Source organism: Diadema antillarum, unplaced genomic scaffold, assembly GCF_040938485.1.
Source record: "Diadema antillarum isolate AM-2024a unplaced genomic scaffold, OU_Dant_1.0 seq00000160_RagTag, whole genome shotgun sequence".
NCBI classification, from domain to species: Eukaryota; Metazoa; Echinodermata; class Echinoidea; order Diadematoida; family Diadematidae; genus Diadema; species Diadema antillarum.
The window spans coordinates 2,582,387-2,606,698 of NW_027271231.1; the positions used below are offsets into that span (position 1 = coordinate 2,582,387).

The 24,312-nt window shown below is 38.6% G+C and overlaps 1 protein-coding gene across 2 annotated transcripts in view; it reads left to right on the forward strand.

Moving 5' to 3' along the window:
* Nucleotides 1–24,312, forward strand: part of LOC139727965 (rho GTPase-activating protein 45-like) — a 139,416-nt gene that overhangs the window by 38,731 nt on the left and 76,373 nt on the right. Inside the window, exon 1 of one of the 2 annotated variants that reach the window (XM_071638939.1) lies at nucleotides 16,547–18,289. The exons of the other annotated variant lie outside the window; for it this stretch is intronic. Coding sequence (XP_071495040.1) covers nucleotides 18,194–18,289 — 96 coding nt within the window. The 5' untranslated portion in view covers nucleotides 16,547–18,193. Of the gene's footprint in view, nucleotides 1–16,546; nucleotides 18,290–24,312 lie in introns of those variants that run through there. 2 annotated transcript variants of the gene reach the window in all.

Genomic DNA, 24,312 nt, shown 5'->3' on the forward strand with positions numbered 1-24,312 from the left:
TGTACAATGGTAATTGCACACTTTTTGGGAGAATGGCCCCAAAGAGTATACTTCCACATTTCAGATGGTGCAATTTAAAGACAATGTTTGACATTCGATATTTAAATGAAATCAATTCAGTTCATTCGTCTATAATCAGTTATGAATACATTTATAAACAGAATATGAAGAGGAAAGGCTAATCTACATGTATGATGGTGGGGACTTCAAGAGAAAGCAAACAGAAGCCCCACCAGACATCAACTTGAATTATTGTGCAAGCTCTCAGTCGCAGCGGACGACTATAATTAACTCCCCCGAAACCCACGAAACGTTTTGAATTTTCAACTGTCATCGAGGCAGTGCGAATCGGGCGTTCTCATTTTCACCAAAATTTCACCTTCTCATATTTCCGCTATACATTGACCAAAATCGCTCAAACTTTCAGTATCAATGCAAAATCATGATTTTTATCTACATACGAAAAATCATGAGAAACGATCGAGAACTTTTAAAGTTATTCAACATTTCATGTTTCACTGTCTCGGAAATCTACCTTCCGATTATTTCCAGACACATCTGGTCGCACCACTTAATATTCATGAAACTTGACATTCATAAGACATGTGCGGACGTTAATGTTACCCTGTTCGCTTTGCCGAAGACCTATTTTTGAAGTTACAAGTGAAAATAAATGAGGTATCTTGTCAGAAATCTCGCAGCAGCAAACGAGAATAATAACGTCATTAAAGAAAAACTGATTTGCGCTTGCGCAATGAATGGACTTTCCCATGCTGCTTCGATCCAGCGAGCTGATTGGTCGATGCAATGCAGCGTACTGTTACTGTGCGATGCGAGGTGGCTGCATGCAGCTGCGGCGGATGTTTAGTACAATGCACATGCATGCCATGAGAGTGGGACGCGGGGTGTCGATAAGTACAATGTAGCATGCAGTGTGCTGCAGGGGACTACGCCGCCTCAAAAACAAGCACTTACGTTATCAGAACTGGCCTATTAAAAAGAATGTAGCAAAAATGTGAATATCTATCAGCTATGATACCACTTGCAAATTCATGACATTGGATTATTCGGACTTTACGCAGATTTTACTGCACAAGTAAGTAACATTACAACTACGAATTCCCAGTTACGATCAGAGTACAGCAGTGCCGTACGGGACTGAAGTACAGGTGACGTGAGAGCGACAAAGATGTGGGTACGTGGGACTGTACCCTGTCTTCCCGTGTGCGAATGACTATGAAATTTTGTGCTCGGAACGAAGGTAGAAAGTGCACCTCTTTCGATTATTTCCAGACATATCCGAACGCATGACTTCTCGAATGTGATATTTTAGAGTTCCGGAAAGAAATACATACTTAATAGTAACATACTTGAAAGTTTTTTGTTGTTCACGAAGTCAAAATGTGAAATTTTAGCAACGATTTCTGACAATTGTTTTCTGTTTTGAGAGTGAAGTTGTGCTCCATTTTGGAATATTTTATCGTCGTTATTTAAAAAAGGTAACATAATGGCAGGTTAAAATGAGGTTTTTACTTTTCATAACCGTTTGGATTATCAAAAGATATGAATAAATAGTAAAGTTACAGCAGTTTTGCTGCGACACTTTCCTAGCGGTTTTTGTGCGAAACGTGTTCATTCAAGAGGAAAGCGAGGTCAGGTCAAAATGAAAATAGTGAGTTAATTCTTGCTATCGCCAATGACGTTAAAAGTACCGGGATGTGGCTTTTTCGTCAAGATTTAATGCACTTGGTAGCAAGGGCACTTCCGGCGCGGGGCATAATTTGCACAACGCTAGCGTGCGCGTACGTGTACCTTACCTATAGCGCAGCGCCGACCACGGATACTAGTACAGTAGGCCGCTGTACCACCCAAGCCAGCGAGTGGCCAGGCCTGTCATACTCGTACACTGTAGTCCCCGCCGGCGGCCGGCCTTGCATTTATAAGCATGCACCACTGCACGCAGCACATAAGCTAACACATACCGGTACAGCGCACTGCTTGATCATGCGATCGACGTGCACATCACAGATCAGTCATCTCTGCATACGCTGAAAATATGCTGGAAAATATTCACCCACCTGGATATACAGTATATCGTCATGGAATGCCCATCTTTTTTATTTGTTCTCTGTCGAAATGTCGCGAACACAATCGGGAACGAACAGTGATCTCGAACTTATCCTGTCTCCGAAGCAGTTTCTTCCAAGTAAGTACGTACAATGTATACGTAGGCACTAGGCCTACTACCTAGTGCTACTACCACTACTAGTAAGTCGCGCGTGCACGTACTGCGCTGTGGAGTCACCCGTAAACTTCATCCACGCGGCCACGTCACGTCTCGCATGCCAGTAAGGGTCCTATTTCTGCAGATTTTTTTCGTTTATTGTTGTGCAAACAACACATGGCGGCTTCGCAGCAACAACCAATAGTCGTATTAACAGAAATTTCAAATCGTGTTAAAGCTGTAATTCAAGTCGAGAAAACCGGAAGTACACGTAGAATACAGTTGGTTGTGTGTGTAAATAGCATTAGTCACGTATCACGCGCGTACGAACGGAAGTGACTTTGCTACCGGACTATCCCATAATGCACCGTAAATTACACTTAAATCAACATCCGGGTACTTTTTACGTCATTGGCGATAGCGAGAATTGCACCCGTCCGCTGCGACTGCTTAGGTTTAGAAGGTTCAGCTTAAAGGACAAGTTCACCTTCATAAACATAAGGATTGGGAGAATGTAGCAATATTAGTAGAACACATCAGTGAAAGTTTGAGGAAAATCGGACAATCCGTTCAAAAGTTATGAATTTTTAAAGTTTTTGTGGAGTAACCGCTGGATGAGAAGACTACTGCAGTGTATGAATAACTTAGATGTCACATGCGTACAACAATATAGGGAAAATATAAAGAGAATTTCACAAAATTCCATTTTTTGAAAAAAGTTCACATTCCCCTGACTCGTTACCGACAAATGTTATGGGTAATATTATTCCCCCTGCCTTTAGAAATAGGCAAGTCAAGTGCTCTTTTATTATGCGAAAAAAAGTGAAAATATGTTGAATTTTCTTTTACATTTTCTTTATACTGTTGTACGCATATGACTCACAAGCTGTAGTAGTCTCCTCATCCAGCGGTTCCAACACAAAAATTTTAAAAATTCATAACTTTTACATCGATTGTCCAATTTTCCTCAAACTTTCACTGATGTGTTCTACTAATATTGTTGCATTCTCTCAATCCTTACGTTTATGAAGGTGAACTTGTCCTTTAATGTCTCTGTATGGTGTAGCATTCAAATACATAAGGCCCTAAATGTATCGTGTGTTTTGATCAAAGATCTGCTTGAAAGCGTTTATCTTTTTCATGTTACATCATTTTATAGTGGGCTGTATTGCAAAATTTTCAGCTGATCAGCCGTGAAGATGAATAAATAATTAATTGAATTGAATTGAATTTAATTCAATTTAATTGAAGAACAATTGAACTTTTTGACATGTTCAAGTGGGTGAAAAAAAAACCAAAGCATGTGATACAATGAATATTTGTAATGCAACACATATGCTGTCATTATCATCATACCATGTGACAGTAGTCATGTTAAACTGGCTTCCTTAAGTACAAAAATATCAATCTTACACTAACTGACTAAGCAGTTCTGTCTGTTGGAAAATTGAACGTGTATTAAATCTATCACTTACAAATTGTTCTTATATATTTGTTACAATCTGCACTCTCTATCAACTATAATTCTTTGACATACACTGACTGTATGATGGTAGACTGATTTCTACACACAAACAGATATTAGTTGTGACATGGTACCAGGCAAATTTTGGTGTTATTGTTGTTTTCTTCTGACTGAACTGACTGAAAACATTGTCAGACAGTGTCTGTGATAGCAAGCATGTGCCTATTCCTCCCCTTTCTCATGGCTCATACAAAGTTCGCATAGTCCAATGGTGGTGGTTATATATCCCGGGGGTTATTATTTTGCCTTCCTCTCTGCTTTGAAGTCATACTGTAATTGTGAGGATGAGGTAGGCCAGTGAATCATCTCATTTCCCCCAACCCCTTGAGGTCTCCCCCTCTGCCCTCTTTCATCCCCCCCCCCCTCTCAACCATCCCTCCAACTGCGCCTCCCTTGTCTGAGAAAAAGACAGGTGGAGTTTTGTTCTCTTCTCCTTGATTGATCAGTGACAATTGTGCTAGTTTAATTGCTCCTTCTTCATACCTTTCTTCTTTATACTTTGTATCTTGTGTTTGTATCTGTGCCAAGTCCAATAATCTATGAATAGCACACATGGGCACGTGCATCAGTTTGCAAAGGTCTTTCATAGTATACAATAGGACAACATACTGTAAAATGAGGAATGTTTGCGTGCATTTTAATTTCGCGAATTTTGCAAGAGCAAGATGCACAAAGATAAAATGCACATGAAAGTTCTTGTCTACACTGCATGCTTTGAACGCCAGTGGCAATTCACGAAAATTTCATGCCACAAAAAAGGCCGTCGGCTCCAATTCGCCAAAATTTCATGAGGTGAATATATCATGTTTTACAGTAGTTTCTTACATGCAGACGGACAGATATAGACAGTTACAGTTGTATCTGTTACCCTTCATTTGAAAGTCGAGAACACCAGCTTTAGTATAGGCCATCCCTTTAGAATATTATAGAAATAGCGCATGGCACGGAGTGCGATAGTGTAAGTGCAGTGAACGCGAGGTTTCTTTAAATAGGTGCTGCCTCTGCGTACGAGCTGCCAGGCGAGTGTGCAGTGCGCACCGTCTAAAGATACCGAGCGTGCTATTTCTTTTTTTAGCAAGTTTTGATAAACCCCCCCCCCTAAAAAGAAGAAGATAGAAACGGCATTATACACAATGAATGATAGACAAATTTCAACGCGATAACACCAGGTAACGGCAGTTTAAAGGCTGCCTCACGCTGTGTGATTCTTGTGATACGATGGGATGTAGCATCGCAAGCGTAAATACACGATGAATGATAGACAAACTCAACGTGATATCATGAGCGTGGTACAACTGTATATCACTTTTTTTTTGCGCGACATATGCACTCCTGTGCAGTGCGCGAAAAAAGTTTAATGCCACGTGATGTGTTTCAACCAATTACCATGCTTGAAATCATCATTTAGCTATTGTATAATGTATCCTAGAGTGCAGAGAGAGATTTGTAATTTTGTCATATGTAGATCCAATGGTTCCTTAGCTCTGAATGTTACCCTGATATCATGATTGTGTAGAAACAATTAGGTGAGTGGATGAACACAGCCTCTTTCTTTATCCTACTTTTTCTTATAAATAATTTTGGGCTCAAAGGTCAGCATATGCACGGACATTATGTACCACTAATTGTATTCATTTCTCAGAATTTCTGTTTGTGTATCTTATGGCACCTCCCCCTCTCCCTCTCTCCTCTGTCTCTTTTAGTTTTCCATCTGTCTGTCTTTCTGTCTCTCTGCTTCTATACAAGATGTGCTTTTCTTTTGTTCCCATCTGAGAGCCTGTGACAGGTGTAAATGACAACAGGGTCGTGGGTTGAATCGTGACGAATTCCTCGATTGGGATGCTCCAGTGCTGCCACTTAAAGGGAACGCAAACCCAAAGAGAAATGTGGATTGAGTGAAAGCAGCAACATTAGTAGAACACATCAGTGAAAGTTTGAGGAAAAATCAGATAATCGATGCCAAAGTTATGAATTTTTAAAGTTTGGGTGTTGGAACTGCTGGATGAGGAGACCACTAGAGGTTATGACGTATGAGTGGACAACAATATAAAGAAAATATAAAGAGAATTCCACAAAAATTCATTTTTAATGAAAATTACAAATTTCATCAACTTGAAACTAATGGTATGTTTTGGGAAGCAAATATCGTCTGTTGAGAATGAGAAGGGCTTTAAGTCTTCTCGAACACTGGGTTTTGTGGTCACTTTAACGCCCTTATCATTCTCAACTGACGATATTCCCCCTGCTTTCTGAAAGCGGCTAGTCAAGTTCTCTTTCATAATGCTAGAAAAGTGAATTTTTGTAGAATTTTCTTTATTGTCTTTATATCGCTGTCCACTCATACTTTAATTATGTTGTTTTGCTGCTGTATGTTATATTATTATACGTATATTTACATAATGCTGTATTTTATTTTAATGTCATACTTTTTTTTTTCTTTTCTTTTTCCGGATCAATGCGCTTAGAAACATCAGTATTAAGCGCTATATAAATGTTATTCATTATCATTATCATTATACATCATAACTAGTCTCCTCATCCAGCGGTTCCAACACCAAAACTTTAAAAACTCATAACTTTTGCATCGATTGACTGATTTTCCTCAAACTTTCACTCATATGTTCTACTAATGCTGCTTCTTTCACCCAATCCACATTGCTCTTTGGGTTTGTTTTCCCTTTAAAGGAGAAGGGTAAAGATACCCAAATATTGTTGGCTGAGAACCAGAAGGACTGTATCGCAATTTTGGGGATATTTAACTAAAAATTATGTATGTTATTGTGTAGAGCGGGATCTCCTCTACATTATGGTTTCAATTTTAAGTCATTTTCATTTTCAGTAAAATGTTAGAAATCAAAACCACAAATGTGCTATTTTATGCGATACAGTGCTTACAAATCTACCCACTTTTGAATAGATAGCTTTTCAATTCATAAATTCACTTTCAGTGGCACATCTTGGATTAGTAAAATGCAGAAGTTTCATATTTACACTATAGTATTAGTGACCTCACCCCCCCCCCCCCAAAAAAAAAAAATAATAATGGTAATAAATAGGCCTAATGGTAATAAATAGTTGATAAGGAAAGTTAGAAATTGTTTGAGAGTCAGACTTCCAATAGTAAAAAGGAAGTGAATGGGGGATTAGAACTAGTCACTTATGATAGCACGTTATGCCAGGGAGATCCCTTCTACCTCCCTAGTCACACCCTCTGGTCAGTGGGGTCAGTGGATTGTCCAAGAGGTAGAGACAATGTACTGGACTCTCAGTGGATAATCTACCCATCAATAGAAGTAATTGCTTCTAAATGGGAAGCCATTATTTAATAGACCCCTTCCAAACTCAGGAAGACAAGTGGACGTCCAAATCATTCCTTCTTTTCTTTGGAGTTAGCTTGTCTTGGCACTCCAGTGCCACTTATTGGAATCACTGAGAACTCCTCATTCACTGGGTTTACTTAGCTTCTGGGTCCAATCACAAGTTCAAACATTGGAGTTACCGGTAACTCGTGGTCCTCCACATTTTGGAGGAATTGGGATTCCTTCAAGCTCACAGAATGCACTCACTCTGTCTGTGAGAGACAGACCTGTACATGTATGTACAGTAGACTTGAGAAGTATATATGTAGTAATAAAAAGACCTATTATAAATTTGAGAGTATGATAATAAAGAGACCTTTAATGTCGATTTCACAGGTGTAATAATGAAAGACATGTATGTTGACTTCTTTCACTATATTGTTGGTCAGTCAACAGTTTGCATAAAATATTGAGCATAGATAGCAATGATGTGTTTTCCTATTAACATCGCTGCATCCAAGGAATCAGTATTATACTCTTTATTACGGGACGGGTGAATTAAATTCCCCTTCAACGGGATTCCCCCCCCCCCTTTTTGCATTAGTGGTTGTCAAAATGAAAAAGTTAAATGTAATTCAATATGGAATGAAGACATGGCATTTGTGATAATTTATGAATTTGAATTTCATTTCAAAGAGGAAGTCATTAAAATCAAGTGGACTTGTCTGTATTATGACATTTGTTTATGACAATAATCTAAACATGTGCATATCAAATAAAAATAATTATAAAATGGGTTCAAGAATGTAGCCAATTGGAAGCGCTGAAAATGAGTCACGTGTGCGTGCATTAATTTTTACTATCATGCACGGCCTTGCAAAAAAGCGTAAAGTCACTGACGTCACAATGTTTACACTAGCAGTGCGCACTTAATCAGTTGTTACAAGTGCGTCGCGCGCTACCATACGCGCTGTCAATCCTGTAAACAACTTCTCGTTCGGGCTGCCAGCCGGCCTTTCTTGTGCACAACAATCATGTGGCGTACGTATACGCTTATACGTACAGTACTTACATGTGCGGGATTTCCGAGTGCGACGTGCGTAAATGTTTGGGACGAACATCCTCGGACGTCTTGACCCACAAAGGTACGTGAAAAACGCTGACAAATGCTGTTAGTTTTCGAATTTTCGACCCATTTTGTAAAACAAATGATGCACAGGATTATTTCGTAGCGTTAGTGGAGGCGTAGCTCACTCTCGGGTATTTACAATGTAGTGCAACATGCACTCGGCTTCGCCTCGTGCATGTTTCACAATTGTAGGGATCTATACCCTCGAGTGCACTATACGCCTACACTAACGCACTCTATCCTGTGCATCATTTGTATAACAAGGGGTACATGGCACTGGGTAAGCAAGATCACAAGGTTCAATGCAAATGATCACATTTACTACAATTTGAGGTCAATAATGCCATGTTTCTTCATTTTTTCTTTTTTTTTCTTTAAAAAAAGAAAGAAAAATATTCTTGTTCATGTACAAATGTATAAGACTGTCATTGTCTTTTAATGTTGTCTAATGCTTATCATATTAGTGTATAATCATCAAGGCATAATAATATTATGTGATCATATTTCTGTAACTTTCTGTGGCCAAATTGCTCTGCATTTGTGTTTTTCCCTCCATAAGATGAACACTGTGACATACACTTGGTAGTGTCAGTCCTTGTACAAGTACTGATAATGCCACATATTGCAGTGCATTTCTGTATATTTCCAGTGGTTGGTGTACAAGATACATGTAGTGAACGGGTTAACAATAATTTTCCAATTGAGAGCTGCTTCCAGCCGTTAGTTTGCAACCACAAACAATCGCGGTCCTTTTAGGATGCCGCTAATCTCCTTAACTCTGTCTAATTAGACAGCTTCTTATTGAACTGCCTCTTCAGTTCCCCTTTCCCCTCCCTAGAGATTCCCATCGATCCTGGGAGCATCCTTTATTGGTCTTTAAACGCTCGTCATTATCTCTTTTCCTCCCCCCTGCCCCTCCCCCATTCTACTTCCCAATAGCCTCTCACTGGTAGTCTTCTAATCTATTCTAGTCATTGATGATTAATGATTATGAAGTAGCTTGAATATGAAGATAAAACAGACATGAGAATTGCTGTAATCTTTCTCGTTGTCAAGGAGACTCAGATCTATTGGTTTTGATCAAAAGAGAGATTCACATGCAGTAATGTGCACTCTTTCAGATGAAACACACGTGGAATAGAGTCTGCGGATGCAGACTAATGTATGTGAGAGTAACAATTAATCGACCCCACGGTCTTGTCCCAAGTGCGTGTGTTCGGTGCCGCAGAACTGCACTTTGTGGGTCACCCTTTATGGCAGAAGCAAGCTAGCCAATTCTCTGACATTCTTGTTTATCACAATGGTGTATTTTTCTTGTATAGGATGATACTTAAAGCTTTATCAAAAATTCAGATCCAGCTAACAATCCCAGTCTGCTCCCCCCCCCCCCCCCCCACCAATCATCTCATGGGACACTTTAAAACGATCATGTAGAATTCCAAGGAGAACTTCCTGAACAACATTTCTAGGGTACAAAAAAGGAGGAAAGAAAAAGATCTGTAACGCCAGTCGATTCATTTTGGTGTGGAATTTCTTGTCTCTTGCTTTTCTCTTTCTATATACATCAAATTTTTGTAAACTTTGAAGCTGAATAGCTCCATGTGGTTATATGCCTACAAGATGAAAATGTGTACATTATCAAGAAGGCTTTAGGTCACAGTTAGTTTGAAGTTTGAAAACTTTTTTTTTAATGTCTGTGCTCAATGATCAAGAATCATCCAGCAGGGCTTTTAACTATTATGTGCTGTAAAATGTCTTCAAAATTAATGTCAGTAATTGTACATTTGATGTTCTTCTATTGAGATTAAATTGATGTGTTTTATGATTTATCACAAGTTAAGAGTTGTCAGTTTAGGGAATAGATTCTATTTAGTCATAGTGCACTCAGAATAAGGTTTTAGTGCAATCAGTATTTGACAGCTTAGTCCAGAGAAAGAGAATTTAAAATTACTTTTCTGAATGTTTTACCTGTTTTCTTTGTCACATTTCCAAAATCAAAGTTTATTTTCATCAAAGATGAGAATGTTGAGACACTACCATCCTTGTTGTGGGTCAGAGACAACCTCTTATCCACAACTGCACTGTTAAACGCACTGACATACAAATCCCAATTTGAGTTTAAAAAGTGAGTTACATTATCGGAAACAATTTTGCGAATACATTTTCAACTCTTTCATTAGTGTATTAACTAGGCATGGTAACAGTGGCAGGGCACCATGGTATCTTTAAGCCAAAATATGGATCTGGTCATGAGCAGAAATATGGCAAATCATTGCTTTTTAGTTTATTAAATGACTAATGGGATGTTTGGTATCCATGGTATGTTTCCAAATGAAGTGAGGATGAAATGCTGAAGAACATGTTTTGATGTTTCAATTACTAACTTTTCCTTTGACAAAAACAAAAGTGAAATGATCAGTTTAGGGCAAGAAATGTCCATCCACTGTACGTAGTACCAATTTTGGTACTATGTATCTGGTATGAAGCAATTTTCTACCATAATGTTATCATTTTATGCACACGTCTTCATTATCGGGTATTTGGAGGACTTTGGGTGACAGACCCTGTGGGATCAAAATTTGGCTGTTTCTGTCAAGTGAAGGAGAGATACGTATGTACCACAATTATGTACACTTGGGTCATTAAATTCCCAACCAGTGTTAAACACAGATTTGGCATGGTGCAATTTAACACAGAAAATGCAGTAATAATATAGCTAGTACTACTGGATGCACTGCAATTGTTAGGGCAATCATACTGGTACTGCTGAAGTACTTAGCAAATATTTACAAGCACCCATTTCTGTATTGATTTTCGGCCCCTATCTGCTTGCAGATCCATGGCCCCAGAGGCGCTTTCTTCCTAAACTTGTTCCCTTTGTTCAGCAGACCGCTGTTTTTCTTTCCTTTGTTGTATGACATGGGACCATTCAATGCCTTTCCCTTCATCCCTGTCCATCGGTATTCGAGATAACGGGCGGAATCGCCGTGGCACATTCTGTCTGCGTGCCGGCATCATTGAAGGACTTGTGATGAGAGGATCATTAAATGGATTCTTTTCTTCTCTGCTGTCAGCATGTAATACATACTGGGTGGATAACAGAACACTTCAAGTGAAAGAAAAGGACAGTGGACTACTGCGTATAGTGCTTTAAAGTTCAGGGGACATTGGATATGAACAGGGTTCCTCCAGTCAGTGAAAGAGATGCAAGGATTCATCAACCCTGATCATATCAATCAATTTTTGTCTACTCCTACATATTTTTCTCTGGCCTTAGCAAATATTTACTCAGAAGACAGTCTTTGTGGTTTGCTAATAGAGCAGTTCTGCAAGCAAAGCTGAGATGAGGCATTGATGGACCAATCCTCGGTATCCTCTTTTGTCAAATTTGTTTGGCTATCCTGTCCGTTGTCTTGGGGACATGTCTGATGTAAAAAGACTGTCCAGTCATCTTTGAGGTCCTGCCATTCATGTGCTGGGATATGCAGTTTGCTTGTTCATCCTGTTCACTTGGGCTGAATTGGAGGAACACAGTCTGTTGGACACTGCATTTCTAATTATCGTAAAACCTTACATTGTGACCCACGTACAGATGAATGTAAGTATTGCTGTGCCCTACCATCTTAGAATTATCTGAAGAAACAGAAATTTATAGTGTTGTCCATGGCAACGCATCCATATTGTACTGAATGGAAGTTCTACCTGTGAAGCATTTAATCTTCGAAAGAAACTTCTGTAAAGAATGTTGAAGAATGTACTTAGGAAAATATTTCATTTTCGTTTCGTTCCCCTTCAAGTGCCTTATACCTTATTTGGTACAACTTCTAATACCTGACCTCAATACAGGTCATAGTATTTATCGGACCTTGGTGACTTAAAGGGAATTTGTGGGCTAAGGAAAAGTTTTGGCTACAATACTATCTTGCTTTAAGAACACATGCCAATGAAATGTGTATAGTACATGTATCTTTATGATATCTGTGAAGAGGAAACCAAGAAATAGTTGATGGCATTTACGGAAAATATTGAGTGTGTGGATTCTATGGCTGACTTTTGTTTAATTGTGCATTTTAATGGTATAATTAATTTATACACTCAATGCTTATTGCTTCTAAATTATTAGGTCTGCAATAATAATAATATCAGTTGAAAAGCAATGGCCATTAAGCATGCACGTACAAGAGATACCAGGTCAGCTATTTATCATGTGTGCACGTGTGGTGATTGTGACTGCATGGCGGCATACAGGGACCACCAGTATATCTCTCTATGTATAGATCATTTGCATCAAGTGATATTGTTACAGAGCGTCAACCCAGGGTTTACACAAATGCTGTCCTATTGCAAAGTCAAATGGAATTTTTAAGATGAGGATAGTTATGATATTATTATGCACATAGTATGTATGTTTATGAGTGGCATGTCTGTCTGAATAGCAAAAACAAAGTCCTTACTTCTTTGAGGCATAGAGGAAGAGAGAAAGAGGGGGTGAGGAAATTAGGACAGCTGGTGTGTGTTGTTGGTGTTTTTTATCTCTCTCATCTTTCGTTGTTGCTCATCTTTGCAAAGATGCTACAGATAAAGTATTTGTAAGCTGCCAGTGGAAATTTATGCTTTGATAATTAAACAATAGTTCAATCGTGCAACGGCAAATTTTCACTTGACATTGGCACATTGTTCACACCTCACTGGCTCCATTTATACCTGCCATTACCCTGCAATGTACGAGACTGAAATTATATCTCCACGATGCATTTATCGCATATTTACAGTCATTGGGCAGAATGAATTCATTGCTGCTCAAGTGTAAACAATATTTCTCCCCTGCAGAGGAAGATGGGGAGAGAGAAAGAAAGCTACAACACTACACATACAGTGATACAGTTGTTGCTGTCACTCAAACGGATATTATGAACAGCCACTTGTACCTTTGTTTTTGATAATAGAAATTGCATCTATTATGAACAACCACTTATCTTTGTTATTGATAATACAAATCGCATCGATTATGAATAGCCACTTAGCTTTGTTTTTGATAACGAAAATGTGTGTAATATGAATAGCCACTTAGCTTTGTTTTTCTAAAACAGCAAAAAACAACAACTTTATTTTGGTTTGTGTGAATTGATTTGCATTTGTCCTTTAACAATCATGTGAGTAAAATGAAAACTCTGTCATTACATCTTGAAAAAGACAACTTTAGGCTTATAACTAGCACAGTTTTTAATGGAAATGGTGGAATTTGTAGTCTGAAAAACAACTTTGAAATAGTAGTTCTACTGTTAAAATTGTGGACCCAAGGCACCATCCTTTTGTGAGTTAAACTTTGCATACAAACTTGTTTACTGCTAGAAAGTCTTGTCTGAATAGTATAAACAACAAACAAACAAGGCAAACAAAATGTGGCCTCTTTGTTTTTTAATAAGATTTCCCAAAATTGTTCACTTGATTCAACCAGGGAGGTGGTCCACCTCCCTGATTCAACCAAAAGCATTGAGTCTTAAAATGGAGCAAGCAGCATTGCTGAATGATACAGATTAGTTTACATATTGAAATAGTATGTATTGGGTGTATAAACTATAATTATGTGTATAGTCCTGTGCATGATTGTGTGTAGTCCTGTGCATAACTGCGTGTGTGAAGTTTTGGCAGTTCTACCTACCAAAACATCTTTTTAGTTGCGTTTTGCCAAATTGACATTGAGCCATCAGCCATACACTGAGAACCATTTCCATGATGTACTTTTCTGCTTTTTGTTTGTAATGGCACACCTATACCAGTCCCAGCCTCACTTATTGTACACTCTTACACTGGTTAACCTGGACTTTACAACATCTTGAATTTTCCCATGTTTTCGCGGCATGATATTTTCATGAATTGGAGCAGACGACCTTTTCCCAGGCATTGAATTTTTGCGCCGTTCAATTTTTGTGAATTGCTTCTGGCATTCAATGCATATATAGTGTAAATGTGAATTTTCCTGTGCATTTTAATTTCACGAATCTTAAATTGGCTCTTGCAAAATTTGCGAAATTGATACGTTGAGCATGGGCTGACTTCGCTACAACATTTCCCATTAATAATTGCTCAAGAGTATACTCAGGATTTGCCCGTTAAATCTAAATGCATGCAAACATTTCTTGTTTTACAGTTCCATACAGATAAGAGGTCCTTCTAGTACACACCTAATCACACCCCCCCCCCCATAATATGCTCAATAAGAGCTAATGCCATTGACTAGAAGACGAGGGCAAACAGAAAAATATGTTGCGTGCCTGTGTTTACTCAGGCGTCAACATATAATGAGTGGGAGTGGTATGTATTATATGTCCTCATGCAGAGAGTCTCGCAGGCATATCGCATCTTGTATTAAAAGTGGGTCATGACTGGTCTGTAGCAATTTGGTATGCATTTGCTGCGTGTTATACATACATGGAATCAGACAGGTTGTCATTAGTATACATGTATGTACCTGGCAGGGTCTTGAAGGCAAAGTATGGAAATTGCAATCCACATGATCTTCTGTTTAAACCAGTCAAACCTAATGAACAAGGAAAGCTTGTACATCAACCGTGTTTAAAGTGGATGGAATTTGAAGCTGAATTAATGAATGTCACCCCTCTGGTGTATAAGGAGTTGGAGTTTACCAGTGAGAGGAATATTTTCATCATTCAAAGTACATGTATGTACAGAGCTGCCTGAAGATTCACCAGGATTACATCAGGCCATGCAAAGATGTGGATTAGTATGGTGGCCTTTAAGAAAAAAAAAACTGATTATGCTGTTTTTATATGAATGGATGATGTGATAGTCTTTGTTCTGTGCTCACCTTGAACCATTCAGAATTCCAGAACTCTCTGTGAATACAGTGTCTGTGATGTATTCATTGCTGACAGTTAAATGACATCATAGAGATGACAAGTGCTTGATTTTTACCAGAGGGATGTTTCAGGGGATGATGAGCATCATCATGCATCAGCACAACTTTGCACTTGAGTCCCGATGTGTCTCATCGCCATGACAACAGTGTTGCATGCTATCATCACAGAAAGCATTGATATTTCATCTGTCTTCTTGATGAAAAGATTACACAGAATGATCAATGACTGCAGGATGCACGCATATATTAACAAAAAATGGAATGGCATGCAAGATCAATCTTCTGTTGACTTACAAGCACTTTGAAAAGATCACTTGTTTTGAGGACGGTGTGGATGAATGAGAATGCCAAGTTTTGCCTGCTGTAGCATGAACTCACTGAATGTACATTGTACATTGTGTATCACATATTTTGAGTGATCGAAGCCCACGGGTTAAGTAGGCCTACTTTGATGCGCCCTTGCCAATTCATCCTTGCAGTTTTGTCAACATATTGGGGGCATTCTTTAATGCCCCTGAACATTTTTTGTGAAGCTCTGTGTGGGCCAACCTTCATTCGTCTTCTTTCTCTCTAGAAAAATCGCATTGGATGTATTTTAACACTAACTTTTGTGTGTGTGTGTGTCTGTGTGTGTCTGTATCTGTGTTTTGGTAAGAGACTCCTTTGCATGGATTCTCTTTCCGCCCAGACTAAGTTTTCGTCGTAGGGATTCTCGTCTGACAGCGTGCAGCAGATTACCGTCATGCTTATCTTTTGTGCCATCACCTTTTTCTGCTAATTTGGATCCTTGGGGGAGTTTGTTCCTCGTAGGCAGCAGCACGTTATGCGAGGAGTGATGCCTAGCTATTGTCATTTTCCAGTGCAATTTTGCTCTACACCTCCTACACACTTCAACAATGACTCAAGTAGGGAGTAGATCAAGAGCAATATTCTAACTGCGCCTGACGATGTTTACCTCAACTTTTGCCGAAGAAAACTGTTAACCTCTGACATCCATGTACTCTTGATCTCTCCTCGGCTGATGTCAAGTTTTTCTGATTTGTAGGAGGGTGTTCGGAGAGTTGGGGAGCAACCATTGCTATGGGGAGGGACATTGTTTCTACGAAGCTCCTAGTGGGGTTGGGTGTCTCTTTGCAGCGGGCTATGTCTCTCTTGAGGAAACTACCCAACTGTTGCTCTGTGTTTGTCAGCGGTTAGTGATTCAACTGAGTAAAGTTCACGAGCGTGAGGTTGACGTTTTACTGCCAAGCCAACAAGATAAAAAAAAGTGACTTTGCAGGAATAATACACATCCTACCCCACAGACTCTAGCTGACACACCATGAGAGTTTGGCATTCCTTGGTATCTTGAGGGCTGGCTATTCAGAGAGCTCTTGCCATCAGATCAGAGCTAGGTGTGCTCACAGCATACAACAGTACACTTGCTCCAGCAGGCATGTCCGTGTCCAACGCTACTTCTCTGTTTGGTCGGCTGGTTGCGCGGATCGTGGAATTCACCAGCAATTGTAGGGAAGTTTGATATTCTCATTACCTCGATACATTTGTGGAGTTTTAAAGCAGCGCAACATTTTATTCTTATTTTTTTTTAACAAGAGAGCGAATAGAAAGATATCACTGGAATCAAAACGCTCATTTTGCCTGGTGGTTACGCTTGAGAGGAGAAGTTGATGGGACATGGCTGATAAAGTTTCTTGTTGACTTTTGCAGTAATGCACTCAAAAGACATTCCTGGAAGTGTTTGTTTGTTTGTTTTTTGTGGGACTGATTGATTTTAACATAGATGGGATAATGTCTGTAAGGATGACATCTTCTTCTTAATTTGACAGCCTCCAGCACTTGTTACCAGGAAACGTCTTCACCAACATTTTTTGAATGGACGTTAAAGCGAAGTGAAAGTACTTCTCAAGACTTAAGATGCCCAGGTGTGGTGAAACTACTTGAATTTCAGTTTTGAGATACATTCAAATCTTGACAGCAGAATAAACCAACAACAAATTTCTTTGTCGAAATAAAGCATTAAATTGAGTTGAGAAATTCTTTCGTGGTTTGGACAGGTAAGGTCTAGTGGATGACATAGAATTGCACAGAAACAGAGCGTGTACCAGTGGTGGATATTATTTGCATGTACTGTCAATATTGAAGTGGACTTCAGACAAGATTTTTGCAATAGGAATATTATCACATTTTCCTCATATACCTTGTCTGAATATCAAAGGAGATTTCCTTCAAGCAGTTAGAGTGTAATGAGTCAGTAAGCAGAAATCCATCATTGATTATCGCATAATGATTACAAACCATTGTTGAAAGTTCTCACCATCACTGAACGAGCATGCTTTGCTGGTTGGAAATAGACGGCTACATGTGTTTCCTCTGAGAAAGTAAATGTGTATCGAGATAAAGGGATTTCATGCAACACGTGGCAGCAACAATACATTGAGAGGAGGAGCGGTCGAAGGAGAAACAAGGAACCATTGATTGCACCTTGCGAGAGCGTTTTGCATGAATGCCGACGGGGGCCTTTTCAAAGGCAGGCTTCTCTTTGCCCTATATTAGTATAGTCACTTTGAACAATACAGAGAAGCGTTAAGTGCGTTCATTAACCCAACTGAATGTTACACTTGCCAGACGGATGTTGCGGGTTCTGTGACGTTGGTTGCCCACTGCGGTGAGAACATTTCAACCATAAATGGATTAGCTTTGTTTATTCCATCTCCAAGTGCAATCTGGACTTTGAACACTGGGATTTGGATTGGCTGCAGATGATAATATGTTGATCCATCCCCCTGATCTCATGTAGTCATTGTGCTAATGATCTTCCAGGTTGAAAATGCAAGGGGTTTGTGTTTATGATTATACTCGCCAAATGTGACCAGTTTGTCGTCTTTCTCGGAAACACAAGTGTAAACATGAATGATCCATTGTCTGTCGGTAGATGCATCACTTAGTTGAACAAAGTGCCGCACTAGTCAGACCATGTTTTGTTTTTCATCAGTGCTGCAGAGGTGACAAGTGTGTCTTGATGAAATGTGAACAAGTGCTTGCCCCTGCCGGTGGAGGAACTTGTGCCTTAGTAGACTGAATTTAGTTGGAATACTGTATACAACGTGTATCTACGTCAATAGTGGGATGCTGCATCATGGATCACCTGACACTTAGTGTGAAGGCCTTGATCACCTCCCCTCAAGCACTGAGGAAGGTGTACAATGCACCTAAAATAGTCATTAGTAATGAGGTAAGCTTGAAGTTTCCTAATTTGCCTATGAAGTACTTGTTAAAGCCTGAAAAAAGTCAGAATCTGATATATTAGACATGCTAACAATGTGTTTATTAGGTTTTATCAATTATCATTTTATTCATATTTTTCTCTAGCCTTTTTTTTATTGCAATTGTCTACATTATATGTTTCTTTTTCAATACATCATAAAATATGATTAGTAAACAGATAAATGTGAATGGTTTGTTGCTTGTTTTCACTCATTTGGTGTGCCAGAACTTTGCACTTCAGTGTCACTTGCCACTATGGTGCTCTACTTCCATGCTGCTACAGTGGTTTGTGTAGTCTTTCAGTACTTCTCTACAGTGCCTGAATTCACTGAATATCCACTCTTTTAAAACTGATTCTGACTCAAACTATTGCTCATTGAATCTGTATCGCTTATTGAATCTGTATCGCTTTTACACACACAAAGTCACCCCGCATTTGAATGAGAGCAAAACAAATACAGTTGTGTGCATTCAATCATTTTCTTTCTTTTTTTTTTTTTTGGGGGGGGGGGGGGATGTTCCCGCACCCCCTTTCTGTTTGCATAGCTTTGATTGGCTGATTGAAAGAAACCCTTTTAATGTTGTTTACAGTGCAGACCCCAGGGAAGGTATGATTTAGTTAATGGTCTTTCACTGTGCAGAAGGCGGAGATGAGAGTTTAAAGGGACGTGCATAGATATCACGTTAATAGCAGGGACTATAACTCATTCAGGTGGGGATGGTTTGGATCTCCGTTAGTATTCTTCTTTCAGGCTGACTTGTCGTGTGTCATCAGGAAGAATTCTTCCACACATCTGCATTTAACAACAATTAATTTCTCCTCAAACTACCTCTTACTACTATGCCATTTACTTTGCAAGTCTAATTTTTCATGAATCAAGACTTCCTGTACTGTATATGCTATAGGCCCTATATATTTTCAACAAGTCTAATATTTCATGAAACGGAACTTCCCGACACTTTTGCAAGATGATCGTGGAGTACGATCCTATACATAATAGTGAATGCCAAAATGTATCCATGCACATCATGTTTATGTCAAGATCTGAATAGAACTTGTCTCCTGAAATTCACGAAAATTAGAATACAGCAAAATATAGTATGCTATTTGTAGTATCCTACAGTGTTAGATGTAGGCCTATATTTGTGCCACGGTGTAAACCCCATGGCCCGAATTCACGAAGGTGGTACAATTGAAACCATGTTTTAAGCCATGGACAATTCGTATGGAGTGCCAAGTGTCGCATGGCCTATTTCTTTATGAAATCAGTAATTTCGTCAATGAAATGACCATTTCGTTGACAAAATGTTCATTTCACTACGAAATGATCATTTCACAGATGAAATGACAGATAAGTAAAGCCCACATATATTGTAACAGTGCAGAAAAGAAATTTTCTGACATCAGCTCACTCTGTGTGGACTTTAACCAAGATGCCCAATTGATATGATATGCCCATTTGGTAGTTAATGTTTCGGGTGGCATAGTGTGTCAAACCTGTGTCTTGGTGTGTTTACTATCCCTCCGAGTATCTATTCTATGGAAAGAGTTAAAAGGAGTTAGGAAGGTACTGTACGTGACCTGTATCTGTGTTCAACAGTCATATTTTTGCAATTGGTGCTTTGTGTGGCAGTGTTTCACAGGGGAGATGGAGCAAAGAGACTACACCTCAGAGAATATCATTTTAAACACATAGGCCACAGTATCCCCTTTTCCACCTGTTGAACACAGCATGGTCAGAGCTTTATGACATGTGATTTAATAGGTGCAACAGATGTTCTGATCGCAATGATATATTATGTATTCCAAGTTCATGACTGATTTCTTTAGTTAGTACTCACTGTGATCTGTCTGTTCTCATTTTCAAAGAAGTCACTTTTTATTCTGTTTTATCGGTGTCCAGATTTTCAGTATTTTCATAATAATGCAGACATTTTTTGTCCAGTCACCTTCATTTGTAATCACTCTTTTATGACTTGACACTCATAATCCACATTGAGGACTACATGAAACTGGGAATCAATCTTCTGTAAGATTTAAATACATCACTCTCTGAAAAAAGAACAGAATGAGCAGCAGCTGGGAAATAATGATTTCTATAATTATTGAGGAAGACTTGATGATTGATGGTACTTTCGGTACTGTACTGTATGATTGCGAATTTAACCACTTGCGGAATTGTCGGGGAGTCCCAATTCGTGAAAGATTAGACTCGCTAAATATATAGCATACGCTATCTGCACGAGTGCTAGTACCACATAGAGCTTACAATGGAGGATTAATGCTTTGTGCATGGTTGACAAACTAGACAAAATACATCTGTTTTGAAATATTGCATGGCCAATTTAGTACATCTGATAGCCTATTGGGACTTTGGTGTTGCGTTGAAAATTCTCTGATATTGCACATGGATATGTTACATGTATGTGCAGATCAAGCAGACAGAAATATGATTTTTTATTCCAGTGCTAAAATGCCTTACTTTAGATAATAATGTGTTGTACTGTCTTTGTGTGTCCTCCTTTTGTAACATGTTTGTGATTGTGTTTAGTGTATCAGCATGGTGACACATGAAGATGGGTCTCATTGATGACCACAACTTCTGCTATGGCAAGTCATTGAACTAGAATGAAAACATGTTCAAAACATGTTTACAAATCTGTAGGTACCCATAGAAATGCCAGTCTGAATGTGCCCTTGATTACCTGTGCTAAATGTGGATTCACTCTCCTTTAATCTTGCACATAGTCAAGGATTATCCTACAAGATGGCTTCCCTTGTTTTTGTTTAGTTTCTACATTCATTATGTGCAGTGACCAAGATCTAGCTATTACTATTTGATCTTGAGTCACTGGGGAGATATTTGTGGCAAAGGAGAACTTCTCAGTTGGGGGATTTGACGAGTGGTTACTAGTTTGATTAGTCATATGTTATAAAAGTGGGAAATCAGTTATTGTGCCAACCAGTAGAAATGAATTGTGTTCCTGTGGGGCTTCCCAAAATTCCTGGAATATCGGGATATTTGTGAGGTACTTGACAGTGATTTGGCATTTATCATTCAGTCCAGCTTATTTGAGCAATCTTTGATCGTCTTATCTTTGAAATTGTTTTCATGACACTGAATTAAACAAACAGGAAATGTAGGAATAAGGGGGAGAATATTTTCTTTGTGTGTCTTTCGGGAAATAGCAGAGCTCTGTTTTCTTTGCAAGGTATTATTTGCATGTGTGTGTGTGTGTGGGGGGGGGATTGGGAATTTTGTTTGTATTTGATTGTTAAAGTCATGAGGAAATTATGTGTCCATTTGGACATTTTTTTTTTTGAAGAATTGTAGAATTTTGAAATGTGATATTTTTTTATAAATCATTTTTTTCTTTTTTTAAAAGTGTTTTTATGTGCACTTTGTATGTTTGTGTGTCAGGGAGACTTCGTGTTTGTTTATTTGTTCTTTTACATTTTATCAAAACACTGTACTTAGAAATTAATCCATGATTTACAGGAACTTGGTAGATGCTTGTTTACTAAAGTCCGGGGAGATTCCCAAATATCATGGGGAAGGAGTTAAAGCAATTAAGATGAGTTTCCTGTCTGATTAAAGTGTCATTGATTGCAATGAGGGCAGGAGTCCACAAACACTTTGCTGCAGGAAACACTCCTCCTATGAATTTGCTCTTGTTTTGCCTCGTTGCCAGCCTTGCTTGCCAAAAGTGTGATGGTTGTCTCAACTGCGTTGCGGAAGCGAGATGCAATCGTCACCTTTCCGTCAGAGGCGGTGTCGGCGTCAGTGTCGTCAACAATTTGGTGTACCAGTAGTACTCTTTCTAACTTTCCACAGCTTTGAGCTACAATTGTAGGTTCATAACCTAGAATGCTGGTCTAATCTGAACATGGGTGCAGGCCAACAAGGTCAAGGGTCAAAAGGTCAATGAACTTGTGCTGATAAGTGCTGTTCTCACAGTATTGTGGTGTTACACTCTTAACTTTCCACAGATTTGAGCTATGACCACCAAACTCACACCACAGGTACACGTATACTTGTAACCTAAAGATGCTGTTCAAGTTTGAATATGGGTCAAGTCTGTCAAGGTCAAAGGTCAAATGGTCAATTAACTTTTCCTGATAAGCAGTGTACACATAGTATTGTAGTGTACTCTCAAAAACTTTCTACAGCTCTGAGCTATGACCACAAAACTCATCACTGGTACACCACATCGCATAAAGATGACAGTCGAATTTGAATATTGGTTAAGTGGGACAAGGTCAAAGGTCAAAATGTCTGTGAACTTACATTAAAAACACTATAATGGCAATATATGCAAGGCAAGACATTACTTGGCGTTTGCCTTGTCATCATTATCATAACTATTCTCAGTTAACTTTATTTTTATCCTGATCATTATCATTGACATCAAAGTGATACATGAATCAGCAGTTTCATTGACATTTCAATGATTACAGTTTACTGGCACTAGCTGGTACCATGATTTTTGATATTTTTTTTTTTCATCATGGTGATTATATGACAGTTGATAATACTTTTCTATTGTTACAAATTAAGCATTGTCATTGCCATTTACATTACCACTATGTGCTGTTTTATCAAAGCTGAAGACATGTCAAAGGGTTTCTGTTGTAATACCTCATTTCCTGGTTTGAGCTCAAGATTCTATATTTCCAGCAATTAACCCTTTGAGGATGAGCTGATTTTGCTGTAACACACGTTTCCCGACGGAAGCCTGCCCAAGTATATTCGGGGACTAGTCTTCAGCGGGTTAAAGGATTTACTGTGTGAACCTGTCTCAACCTGTGTCACCTAGTCAAGAAACGGGTGGAGAGTTGACTGAAGTGACTGAAGTGACCAAAGTGACAGCAGGATGCTCACATATCACATACCAATGTAGCTGTATAAATTGCATTGTACTGTACATGATGTGGAACTCAATTCAGAAACTCACTTCTACCAGGTCCCCCACTGGCCAATTAACATGTTAGCAGCTGAAGATTCCGTACATAATGGCCTATGGTTCCCTGGAAGGTACAACAATATAACTTTCTAAATGATGTAAAAAGCTCCCTTCATGTTTATTTTTTTTTTTTTTTGGTCTATTATAAGTTATGTTTATTTGAAAACCAATTTTAATACAAATTTGCCAAGAGCATGGTGTGTCACAGAAATTTAATTCTGACATGCTTTGTTGAAAAATGGATGGGCAGTTCCAGGTGTTTCAGATGCTAATGGGTTAAAAACTTGATTTTCAGAAACCTACTTGAAAGAAATATGGTTCATGTGTTCTGTGTAGTGTGCTCTCAGAGATACTAAAGAATTGCTGGAGTAGCATCAAGAGTTGTCTGTAAACCTGTTTTGTATCAGTACATTGTATATGAATTCTGAACAAGTACATAGTTTGATTGATTTTTCATGGGTAATTTATATCCTGTGAATGTTTGGAGTCATGGATGTTAAAATGAACATACAAATGTACTAAGTTTGTTCTTACAAGTGTTTATAGAAAAGAAAAGCATTTCTACCCAATTTAGTTAGTAGACTTGGCAGATTTAAAAGAAACTAAAGCCTGAATATAAATGCAGATTGAGTGAAAGCAGGGGTATTGCTAGAACACATCAGTGAAAGTTTGAGGGAAATCGGTCAATTGACTCAAAAGTTATGCATTTTTAAACTTGGCGTTGTCATTGCTGCATAAGAAGACTACATTTCATTATGTCATTTTTAGACAACAATATGAAGAAAGTGTAAGGAGAATTCCACAAAATTTAATTCCACAAAATGTAATCTGTCATAAAAAGTGCACATTCCATCAACTTGTTCCTGACTGGTATATATTAGTAGTATTTATATCATTCCCCCTGCTTTCTGAAAGAAGTAAGTCAAGTGCTCTTTCATCTGCTAGAAAAGTAAAAATACATGTATATCTTAATAGTTTCTTTATTAAAATTGTTGTCCATTATGACGTCATGATGATGTGCAGTAG